General features: G+C 41.2%; 1 protein-coding gene across 1 annotated transcript in view; it reads left to right on the top strand.

Moving 5' to 3' along the window:
• Positions 1 to 12,725, top strand: part of pdia5 (protein disulfide isomerase family A, member 5) — a gene marked incomplete at its 5' end in the record, with an annotated part of 112,361 nt that extends 99,636 nt beyond the window's left edge. Inside the window, 2 exons of the mRNA XM_080412224.1 lie at positions 6,890 to 7,024; positions 8,945 to 12,725. Coding sequence (XP_080268350.1) covers positions 6,890 to 7,024; positions 8,945 to 9,025 — 216 coding nt within the window. The 3' untranslated portion in view covers positions 9,026 to 12,725. The remainder of the gene's footprint in view (positions 1 to 6,889; positions 7,025 to 8,944) is intronic.

Raw genomic sequence — 12,725 nt, 5'->3', positions numbered from 1 at the left:
TATTGCGCTGTGATTACAAGGACGCATCGCAGCGTTTAATGTCAACCACAGATAATTATTCTCTCAGGCAATGTGGCGCGCTCATCTAGCTTTGTGTTTCACAAATCCATCTCAAATGGTGTGAAAGGTCGATGTTACAGTAAAACTCAAGAAGCTTTTTTTTATTCATAATTCCCCCTGACAACATCATGAAAGCAGGGGGATGTTGTTTGTGTCGAGATTTGCTTAGGATGTGTCAAAACGGTGATTCTCGCTGCAGGGGGATATATCTACACGTCAGCTTTTTTTCAGTGACAGCAACCCCTTCTCTGCACACAAAGGAGTGAGAGATTACTTCTCGTCTCGAATTACTGTGAATTCCGAACGGCAAGTCTCCCGATACCTTTCCGGCGGTTGCGGTATGCCTGCAGTATGTCTGTTCCTTTCAGTCTCAAAGAAAATATTTAACTTTCAGTAGGTCGTCATCAGCAAATGAATGTACTGTTCCCATAATACTACTTCGACCTTAAGGCACATCAGTCAGATAAGCACTCATTCTAAGGGAGGGAGTAATGAAGATTGAATGTTCACCGATTCTGTAATGAAATCCTCAGAAGCCAGTAAGAATAATAATCATTTTGGCCCAGTACAAGATGGATTACAGGCTAAATGTCCAGATTCCTCATTCTGATTCTAGATGTCCCCATTACCACCATTTATCCTCTCATTCCATTCCAGTCTTCAACTTTGTACTTAGTCCAGTGACTACAGTAAGTCTGCTTAGAACAGAGTGGGGCACCACTTTACTCCTTCATCCTCACTATTATTTATAAAGCATGGCCCACAGTATATATGAGGCCAGGCCGGGATGGATCACAGTCTATTAGCTTGCACTGCCTCGTTCCATTCACCATAGATATAGACAAAACACAACAAGCCTCACACTAGCTTTGATGTCACCAGTGGTGTAAAGTAACGTAAGTACTGTTATGGAAATAATGTATATCCAGTCGAGGTGAAATAGATAAGAAATATGTTTATTTGTCAAATCCAACCGCATCAAAAACAAGCATGTTTCTCCTCAATGTCCTGTCCCCCCATAGCCCAAGAGGGCCTGTACCCTGAGCTCACTCTAGGTGCTCCTCCGACCGTGGTGTTCCCTCCAAGCTCTCTTAAAAGAAGTCCCCCTCATATCTTTTCTCAGTGTCTTTATACCTCTCTCCCAAGTCAGGCCCAGGGGGTCCCATGACCAAGAAACAATAGGTCTGGCATGGCCATTGATTTACATAGCTTGATCAAAAGGGTTGATTTAACACGGAGGAATAAACACAAAGGAGGTGTCTTAACACCTGAAAGGACACCCACAACAGTGGGTGTGAGGCGAATGGCAACTTGTGATATGCATACAATCAAGAAATTGTAGATCAATATATGACAGTCCAATATTGCCATAACAGTACATGTACTCAAGTACTGTACTTAAGTACAATTTTGAGGTACTTTTACTTTACTGGAGTATTTCCAATTGTCTATACTTTTACTTCTACTCCACTACATCTCAGAGGCAAATATTGTACTTTTACTCCACTACAATTATTTGAAGACTTTAGTTACTAGTTACTTTGCAGATATAAATGATTACATTATAAAACATACACTAATCACTTTAGCCCTATTTTATACATAGGCTATTTGAAAATAGCCGATCTACAAGCTCACAATGCGTTGTGAGCTTGTAGATCTGCTATTTTCAAACATTTTAGTACTTTTACTTTTGGTACTAAGTACATTTTTAATTCCGGATTTTTTACTTGTAACAGAGTACTTCTACATTGCAGTATTGATACTTTTACTTAAGTAAAACATTTGTGTACTTTTTCCACCACTGGTCAAGTCACCCAGTTAGAGCTATACTCATTGTGGCCTGTATTGCAGCAAGGATGGCTGTGGGCCCACTTTGCTGGGGGGGATGTTTATTTTATTTTCCTCATTGAATTCTTGATCGATGTGACTACCAGTAAATTGATGTGGGATTGTGGGTTGGAAGTAGGGCTGGTGACTTTCCTCAGAAATGATATTCTTTGGTCTTAAAAATTGGCAGATATTCGAATATATTCTAATATTATTATTATTATTATTATTATTAAAAATATCTTTAAAAAAAATATATATATTTTTTTGTATATGTTTATTTGACAGGGACAATACAAAAAACAATGTATCAAGTGCTCGGATCCAATAATACATAGTTTTTTGTATTGTCCATGTCAAATAAATATAAAAATAAATGAATAAAGCATTTTCTTTTTTTTTCCGAATAAATTTTCATATTCGAATATACATATTTTCCCCATATTCGACGAAGGATTCGAGGAATTCGAATATTAATTTACCAGCCCTAGTTGGAAGTGTTTATTTCACAAACATATATGGTGATATTGTAACAATAACTGCACTGTAACCTTGTCTTTTGCCAAGTCAAGTTTGCCCAACGGCAGTCTGCAGGAGGCCGTACTTTTCTCCTCTGCAGTACACGTGTACCTGTAGTCAAAACTAAAACGGCTGTCGTGCACTGTGCTGACCCGAATTTAATGCTTTCCTGGATGCAAGTATATTATGCGCTGGTCATACTTGTAATTCATCCTATAATGTCTCCGGAACTTTGTAGTGAAGGACGATCTGAACACGTGTAGCTCTCAGTATTCCCAGCCCAGCACGAGCACGGGGCTGCACTTTAACCCATTAAGACCGGGCAAGCATCTGTGTCACTTTGGATTGTAACCACTTTAACCATTATTTTATACTTTGGGCTATTCAAAAATAGCAGATAAACAAGCTCGTAGCGCGGTACGAAGTGACGCGCTATGAGCTTGTAGATCTGCTGTTTTTTCTTTTTAATCGTGACAATTTGTGCAAATCTTGTGAATATATATATATATATATATATATATATATATAGCGAACATTTTCAACTCAAAGCTTTGCTTCTGAGGGTCCCTGGAGCAAAATGTTTTGAGGTGGGGGTCCGCGGCCAAATACAATATTATTGGGGGTCCTTGACATTTTTTGAGCACCACTGACATAGAAACACATTATTTTTCAGAAAACTGTTAGGATTTAGAAGACGTTTTTTTTTAGAATCGGCCTCAGGTCTTAACGGGTTAATGATAAAAACGCCGTAGGCCCAGACTCTTGAGCTCACGCCAAGTGACAACGTGCAGCTGCTCTCAAAACTGACTGTGGGGATCAATGAGATGCGGTGGGGCTCTCAATCAGCTGAAGAGGGATCAATAGCGGAATTGGCTGTGGACCTTTGAAAAACAATCCTCCATGACTTCATTTTCTGCTGTCAATTCGGAGAAAACCTGATTGATTATACCCAGAGATGAGCACCGGAGTGTAGTGGGCAGTTAAGGGTGTATAGTGTGTGCGTATATCTGGCTTCCGCTGTTAAAAAGTTCCTCTCTGTGTTTTTCAAACTTCTCTCCTGTTTTATGCATCTTCAGCCGCGACCGGAGGCATTATATATCATTATGTTAATGTTGACATGCAAGGCAGCAGCAACCTTTTTTTTTAATGGAATACTATGAGCGTGTCTTTCAAATTAAAACCAGGCCTGTGGGATATGCAACTATTCCAGAGCAAGCCCAGCTCTCACTCCCCCTCGTTGCAACGTGCACGTCGCTCATGGGAATAATTACAACATGGACCGGTACAAGAAAAAAATATCACAACAGAGAAGTGAGTTTCAGAATCGTTTCCCCCCAGTCTTCACTCAGCTCGAGCAGGAACTCTCACTAATTCAATGCCATTTGTCATCAGTGCAGCATTTTAATGTGCTGGAGGAGCTCCAAGTGAAACTAATTGATGTTCAGTGTACCTCAGCTTTGATTGTGGACTCATTCTATCAATACCTGGGGACGATGTACGCCAAGATGACCGACTTTGTCTCCAAGACCGTTTGCATGTTAGGGACAACATATCTCTGAGAGCATGTGTTCTCCATAATGAACCAATTCAAACTGCGCTGGCAGCTGTTGTCCAAATGTCAGTATAGAAATAACCGCTCAGGAACTGGTCCCTGATGTTGGCAGGTTGTTAAGGCCGGGAGATGTCATGTGTCTGGAAGGAGAAAGTCAAAAATGAGTGACACTATGACATGTAAGCAAAGTGCATGAGGAAATATTGAGTGTCAATATTGTGATTCATGGGAATTTTATCACTATTGTAAATGTGATCACTTCAAGGAGTGAGGCTGTGTTTATTTTTGTTCAGTTAGATTGCTGGAAGCAGGCCTGACAATGGGCGTAATTGTGTTGCCTACATTTACAAATTGTTGTGTTAGTTCTACGTTTGTGTCTGCTAATGTGTGAATGCAAATGGCTTGTTCATAAAAAAGGGTGGGGCTACCAAAACAGCTACCAAAACAGCCTCTTCAACTGTAAAAAAGCAATGCTTGATATTCAATCTTCACAGAAGAAATGAAATTTGTGAAGTGAAACACTTTGTAGTTCTAGCGTAGACTGACAGCAGGAGGCCAACATGAAGTTGCAATTTGCCTAATTAGGTTCGTGAACTACTTAAAATGAGTTTGACAGCCCTGGTATAGATCTTCTGCACTGCCAGGATACACGTTTTAAAATGTGGAGCTTCTTTGCTGCAACATCCATATTTGAAGCACTGTTCTACTGTCTTGGCTTTAACTTTGTGTTCTATCAGACTCTGCTTTATTGGCCAAGCATGGAAAAACGTATAAGGACTCTTTTTTTTTTGTCTCCCTCTGTCTCAATGAATTTGCACACTAATAGACATACAGCAGAACAAGAACAACAAAGCTTAACAAAGTCAAGTCAAATCCAGTCTAGTTTGATTTGGCAAGGACCCCATTGTCGTTGCATGAGTGCACCGTCTTCAGTTCCTCTCCCTGGATGACAACCAGTACAGTGGGCCTCCTGTTTCTCTGCTAGACCGCCACAAGCTCATTGTGGTTTAGCTGATATTGAGTTTTAGGTAATTGTCATTGCGCCATCCGAGGAAGCTCTCTATCAGTCCTCTGTAAAATGGTCTCTTAAGTGAAGAAGTCATGTTTTCAGTTGAAACTAGAAAAATGTACTCCTCGGAGCACAGGTCTCCGCCAGGCAGTAGAAGTCACTCTTAGCCAATCAGGATGAAATATGAAGAATCGGACAGATCCGTCTTGATCACGTGGCTATAGAGATAATGTGTACTGATAACACATTTATTACATTTATTTATTGTTACATTTGACACTTATAAGCACTGCTTAGTATGCAGCTTGTGTCATGTCATCCATGAAATCACCTCGGCATTAGAGCACCTCGAGGCATGCTTTAAAACAACAACTGATAAGCTAACCATCATAAAAGGCTTTCCTTTTTTAAGCAATATTTACTCTTTAGATCTCTATTCACTTCTTCACAGGGGCCTGGTGGCTTTCCTGGATGCCTGCAAACAAGGCTGACTATTAACTTATATCTTATATCTTAAAAATATTTCCCAAAAATAGCCGATCTACAAGCTCATTGGTTTGCACCGCTGTATTACATTGTGAGCTTGTAGATTTTTGTTTTGCTATTTTTTTTTGTGAAGCCATGTTGAAAGTGGCTAAGGGAAAGACATTCCATGACAATCATGCGTTTATGTTCATTGAAGAAAAACACAAATGGCTTCTGTATTACATAATTACAACAAGCACTTTCCTACCATTGCTCCGAGACAGAGCACACTGTGATTGGCTGTCAAACTATCAAATGCATCAATTCTCTATGCAGTGTGAGGGGACACATGGACATGGACGGTTTATTTGGTGGGGACGGACAAATTCAATGTGGAGCACTTAGCACCCTGAGAGGGGGGTTGGTTTCGCACCGTCTAAAAGAACACGCTGAGGGCCCTATTTTGCGCGTCTTAAGTACCAGGTCTTATGATTTAACTTAAGACCTGGAGGCGTGGCCAATACTGTTTGGCTATTTTGAGTGGCCAAACAGCATTGACCACGCCTCCAGGTCTCTAAGTTAAGTCATAAGACCTGATACTTAAGACACGCAAAATAGGACCCAGAGTGTTCTTTGTATCAGCGAGTGGGCATGTACGATTGTACGCCTCATCGATGCAACGGCCATCTTCTCGGTTTTTACGTAGGAGTGATTGTTTTTTTGTTTTGTTTAGTTTTTTTCACTTCCTCCACCCACTCCAAATGGTCTAGCTCTAGCAGGAGAGGAATGCACAGTACTTCATGGCAAAATTTGGAAACAGCAGAATGCGTTGGGCATGGTGCGTTTGGCATTTATGGTAAATGTTCACTTTACAGTTGGTATTCAGTTCTATTGAGAATTATTGAGCATGAAATTTGTTTTCTTGCTGCATGCATCCTTGATGTACTTCTGATCAATAGTAATGCTAATAAACTTTATAACCACGCATCAATTTTCTAAACGGTTAGAATGCTTTACAAAAGCGCAATAAGAAGTGTAAGTGAGTGAGGGAATTCAAATGAATCCAAAACAGGATTCGGAAATATAAACCCAGCAAATTAAACGACAATAAGATAACTCAAAATAAATAACTGAATCTGAACATTTTGGTTAAGGACGTGATTTAATAAGGATTGAAGGCGGTCGGTGCTAAACTTCAAAAGCCAAACATCTAAGAAAAAATAAATAAAGGTTTGCACATTGTAGTTTGATGACTTTATTTGGTGCCACCTGAGTGACGTTTCGAGCACCCTGCTCATCTTCAGACGTGATTTAAAATATGACAGCCCAGTCCAGCCATCTATTGAGTGTCTGGAGCTCATCTCGCTCATCTCACTTTAATTTTATAATGGAAGTCAATGGTGCGCTTTCTATGGCAGCGTGTTCAAGCTAATAGGTCTTCTCTTCCACTTCAGATTGCTTATGCTGCTGTGGACTGCACCAAAGGACAGAACCATGAGTTGTGTAAGCAGGAAGCGGTGGAGGGCTACCCGACCTTCAGCTACTACAACTATGGGAAGTTCGCTGAAAAATACAACGGAGATCGAGGGGTAGGTTTCACTGCGTTTCACCTGTTCTGTGACTTTGGAAAAGAGAACAATCTTGTCTCTGTTGCACCTCCATGACACTGATCGCACCTCTCCAGATGAAGCCTAGACTCATTAACTCATTGACTGCCAGAGTTAAAACCTCGTTCATAGCCCTTGCCAGCGATTTTCGTGTTTTTTTGTTTCGTTATTTTGTTATTTAATTCACATATAGAAAGTCAGGCTGGACATTTGAATCGTTTTGATCGTTCCACCACTAGAGAGCAGCACATACCAGGTTGATCAGCTCGCTGACACACTCGCCCCCCCCCACACCCACTCACACAGTCAAACACATGAACCGGATGTGAAATGGTGTCAGATTCTCTGATCGGCGAAAATTACGATGTGATACACGACAGGGATGACTGTTCGTCACCCAGACCATAGATTATAGGAGGGGAGGTCTCCGATCGTTTTTTATAGCGTGTGAAAAACCGTTTGTTTCCCTATTATGGTCGAAAATGACTGGGGGGAAAAAATTTAAAACCGGAAACGGAACCCAAGTCATGAAACCGGATGCAGTGGTGGGTGAAGTAAGTGGAACCTGAAACTTAGACTGTTTCATTACAGAATAGCGTGATCAGAGCATAAAGATCAATAAAGACCATAGATCGCAAATAGGCGCGCTATTTATTAGATCGCATTAATGCGATAATGGCGGCCTATGAGTTAAGAACATTTGAATAGAGGGACATGTTACTTACAGTAGCAACATTTCATGTCTTAGACCCTGTTTACACCTTGCATTAAAATGAGTTCTTGTATCTGTGTATTATCTGGGTAAGGAAAAACGCATGTAAACGCAAGGTGTAAACTTATGCAGCACACTTTGAAATCAAAATGTGACTAGATCTGCCAGACCATGTCTGGAGGTGGTCTGATCTAATTTAAAGTTAGCCAGATGTAAACGCAAGGACACGATCGGATCATTCATTGTGCATGCAGGTAAGATGCAGATCACATTTGGCTCTGGGTAACTTGACGACTTAACCCAAAGAACGTACTGCAGGACACAAATGTGTTTCTGCTACTTAATTATTAATATCGTCTTTTGACTGCACCTTCAGGGGCTTTAATATCCTCGGTGGATCAACTCCTCTGTGTCAATAGACTGGATCAACCCCTCTGTGTCAATAGACTGAAAAGAGGGAACGGAGTTTACAATAAATCAATACTATTATGACAGTATTATATCACTTAATCTCTATTAGATCATACAAGGGAGTGATGAGCAGAAATCTTGCCAAATTTCTTATTTAAGATCTATCTACAGTAGAACAGTGGTGTGCAATCATGTGCCACAGCACTAGGAGCTAACTCTGACCATAGCCAGACCATAGTCCGATACATCGGCCATTATTCGCCTTTTTTCTGTATCGGCAATTATGCAGCTGATGTGTCTTGATTTGTAACAACTTTCAACCTGGGGTCTCTATTTTAGCCATGGCATTTTAGGCACACAAAAAGCAGCTCTACAAGCTCACAACGTGTTGCCTTATGTCGCATTGAGCTTGTTGAAATGTTGTAATGGGGCTTTAGTGGTAAAAGACAATAAAGTTTGTGCTTATTTTTTATCTAAAAAAAAATGTTTTTTTAGATAAAAGTACAATGTTCTCAAATAGGAACTTAAATTTAAAATTTTCATTTAAAATGTTTCAAATTGATAAGAAAACCAAATCAGTATCGTTGGTCTAGGACTCTCCGAAATCGGTATTGGACCCAAAACTCTGACATTAGTAAGGCTCTAATTGTGACACCATATGATGTAATATTTGGCTGTAGCGAAATCATGGAAATCACCCATATTTAGAAAAAGGGTAAAATATTACTTAGTGGTTCTCATCGACTGACCTTTTCTTCTGTGCTTTTTACCTTCTGCAGGAGGCGGGGTTTATAAGCTTCATGCGCAGCCTGAGAGGGCGGGACCAGGAGAAGGTCGGCAAGAGGAAGGAGGAGCTCTAAGGCTGGGGCGGCGGTGGGGGGAGCGGGAGGGAGGGGGGGGGCCCGGAGCTTGTCGTTGCACTGTGACCCTTGACCTTGACAGGGGCCCTATCAGCACTGACATGGGAGACTTGATGACCTCAGCGAAAGGCTTATTTTTTTATACCGCTGCGATCGTCGTTTGTAATACCCAACGGAGTACCTACAGTCAGACCGACCACTTGAGACGACTTGCTTTTTTCATGGATATTTTGATGGAGAGAAGAAGAAAAAAAAACTTTAAAAACCAAACTAAAACGTTGTCTTTTGTCACCCAAATACTGTGACAGCATTATGTGAAAAAGCTACATCTTATACTGTATCTATGCAATACTGGCCCCCCCTGCACAACCCCTGGGGGTGGTGTCTGTGTGACTGAAAGAGGCCTGTGGTGAAGTTAATTAGAGGCGTAGGGCTATGGTTGTTCCTTAGAGCAGTGGTTCTCAATCGTTTTAATTTCAAGGACCCCCCCATAACTCTGAGAGCGTACCAATGGGTTCCATTGGTATGCTCTCAGAGTTACAGACCTGGGGTCCATTTAGAACCCCCCCCCCCCCCCCAAAGGAAGCCTGAGTGTCCCTGGACCTCACTTTGAGAACCACTGCCATAGAGGCCACCTGCAGCTAGCTACAGCGCTGTATGTCACACCACACACAGGGGTCCTTATACCACCCTTTATTCAACTCTATTCATGCTCTGTCTCTAGGAGAGGAATATGCTGATATAGACATAATAACTATTTGTTCCGATATTTTTGTACAGAACCTTCCTGTCCAGAAACTGGAGCCATTCAAAAAAATAATTGCTTTGTTACAGGTTAACGGGAATATAAAACGTGTAATCAACACTCCCAGAGAAAGGCCAAAGTCACATGATTTCTGCCGTATCACAAGTTTCACAAGTTTCAACACACGATTTAAACTGTGGGACTGCGTTCTGGCGAAAGTAGTATCGAGTAATCTCATGTGATCGGGGTGAAATAAAGTAACAAATATTTTGTATGGTTCCATGCTATCGTGCTTAATCGTGCTTTTAACCACTTAAACCCTATATACGTCATTGACTGGGGGTCACCCAGGGCCCTATTGTAGGTCCACTTCTTTTGTTACCCCTCTACACCAAATCTCTTCACCGGAAAAAAAAGCCGATCTACGAAAGCTCACAACACGATGCGTTGCGAGCTTGTAGATCTGCTATTTTCACGGAATGTTTACCCCCCAGAATAGGGATGCTTGGGTTCATGTGGTTAAAATAAAGACATCTTTAAATCTTTTTGTCGCTTAAAACTGTGGCCTTATGATGTGCATTGAAAAGAATGATTCAGCAGAACTACGGACATAATATGTGGTGATGTGATGTCGGGCTCTAAAGTGTAGTTATGTAAATTGCTAAGGAGCAGAAGCCTGGTGCTTCTCCAGCTCCCTTCATTCACGGACCAGAGAAAGTCAACCGAGATGGAAAAAAAGTAGGGACATAAAATGCCAAAAATGTATGTGAATTGCTCTTTGATACACTACATGCGTTATGCATTTCCAAACATTAATTGTCAGAGGCCTCCTGTTCTGGTTGTAGTGATCAGGCTACGCTTAATATCATGCTTAATTTATAAGTAAATAAATGGCAGATCTACAAGCTCACAAAGCGCCACAAATGCAATGCATCGTGAGCTTGTAGATCCGCTATTTTAGGCTTTGGTTGAGCCGCCCAGCAATGCAGAACTCTTGTAATGAGGTGGTCTGTTTCTGTCTGTGTATACTGTACATGTATGTACTGTATGTCAATATGTCCGCAGATTTGGCCTCCAGAGGGTGCTGAAGTGGCTCAACTACGCACACCTCTAGGTAGGTGTGTTGCCTCTGTACCACAGGCCTGCACTTAGAATGGGATTCCATCTTTCCTCCAGCAAGTTTAGGCTTTGTATTTCGACAGAGCCCAAACAAAACCATGGGGAAAGATCAGTGGGACGAATAATGCATGTTGATAATACAGCAACCAAAACGATAATTACAAATTATGCTTGGATGAATTTAGGACAATTGACCACACTCCCCTCTGTGTTCAGCTGGTGGCCATGTACTTGTATGTTTGGGGGCATGCTGGGATGATTCTGACCTCTTGTTTATACTTGGGAGATTAAGGGTATTGGCTTAATTGAACACAGCCTATTTTATGTGCATGCATTTCTACCCCAGCCAAATTACACCCAAGGAGCCAAGAGCATAATTTGCCTAGCTGGTCTGGGATGGGTTCCATTGGATAGAGTTCTCCCACGCATCTAGCTCATCCAGTGGGAAAACAACAGCTTCAAGGCATGACAAAGTCATTGAAATCCCCAGAGCCAATGTCCCCCACTCCCCTGCTGGCCCTCTGAGCCTAGCGCAGTCATCAATACAGGGGCCACGCCCCGTCTGTTATCGTTAGCTGTGTGGCGAATTGAACGCTACAGTATGTTTTTTTCAAATCCCTAGCTTAAGCCGCTATAAATATTTAAAGGCTTATCTGTTGCTGAACTTGTGTTTTATTATTCAAGACGTTGGTTCCTGTCATTATGAATAAATAAGGTTCTCAGGGATAGCGAAACAATTAAAGGGAACTAGTCTTTTTGTAATTTGCATTCCAGTGGGATGTTTTTGAGCTCTTTAACTGTAGGCCGCCAAATTAAAGAATTGTTTACATTTGTATAGGTATCCCAACAACAAGAACAAAACTTATGAATGAAATTATAATGTGTTAGCCGTTTCTGTGCCATATCATGGCAGGAAGCATTGAATAAGACATTTTGGGTCAGTGAAAGCAAATATACAATCTATTATTAAGCGTAAACATTGTGGTTGTTACTGAGCTATGTTGCGGTTCAGTCCCGTCTCAGCTGACGCTCTGACATTAAGCATTATTTTTGTGCTCCGTGTTCATTGTGAGTTTTACATGTCATAGTATGCATAAGCAGCACTTGCTGCACCAACCGTTGGAAGATTGCTTTACAGAGTTAGGTATGGAAATAATGCTGTAATTAGGTGTTCCGTTTCTTATCTTGTGGTGGAAACGATTAGTTACCTTTGTTTACTCTATCCATGTGTTGGTCATAAGGGGCCTCCACAGTACTATCAAATGTTTAAACCTTAAAGGCATGGCATGTAACTTTGCCCTGTGTTTACGTAACAAAACAATATATACATATTTTACCCGTCATTTCCTTTCATACCAGCAGTCATCCGACACTGGAGTAGTGTGGTGGTGTTTACCTGCAGAAATACATTGCCTTCTCGCTGTATTTTGGTGTTTTCATTGTTTTGGCTGCCCAGCACCCGTCTACCAAATCAAGCGGTGAAAACACCAAAATACAGCGAGTGGGCAATGTGTTTCTGCAGGTAAATGCCACCACCACACTACTCCAGTGGCTGATAACTGCTGGTATACAGGGAAATGATGGGTAAAAAAAGAATATTTACTGTTTTATGTAAACACAAGGGCAAAGTTTCATACTACAGTATGCCTTTTAACTTAGAGACCACCTCTGTCTTATTATCCCAAAGGTCTTTGTATTGTGTGGGAATTTGTCACACTTATGCCAAGAAGTCATTGTTGCCTTTGTTGATTTTTCTGTGCCCAGCCATATGTACAGTGTTGCCCCTTATAATAAGGACCTTGCGAAAAAAAAACAATAAAGTCATACCTTTACAAA

The sequence above is a fragment of the Gymnoscopelus braueri genome, assembly GCF_963280865.1.
Source record: "Gymnoscopelus braueri genome assembly, chromosome: 18".
Classification (NCBI taxonomy): Eukaryota; Metazoa; Chordata; class Actinopteri; order Myctophiformes; family Myctophidae; genus Gymnoscopelus; species Gymnoscopelus braueri.
This window is presented reverse-complemented; position numbering and strand designations above follow the sequence as displayed.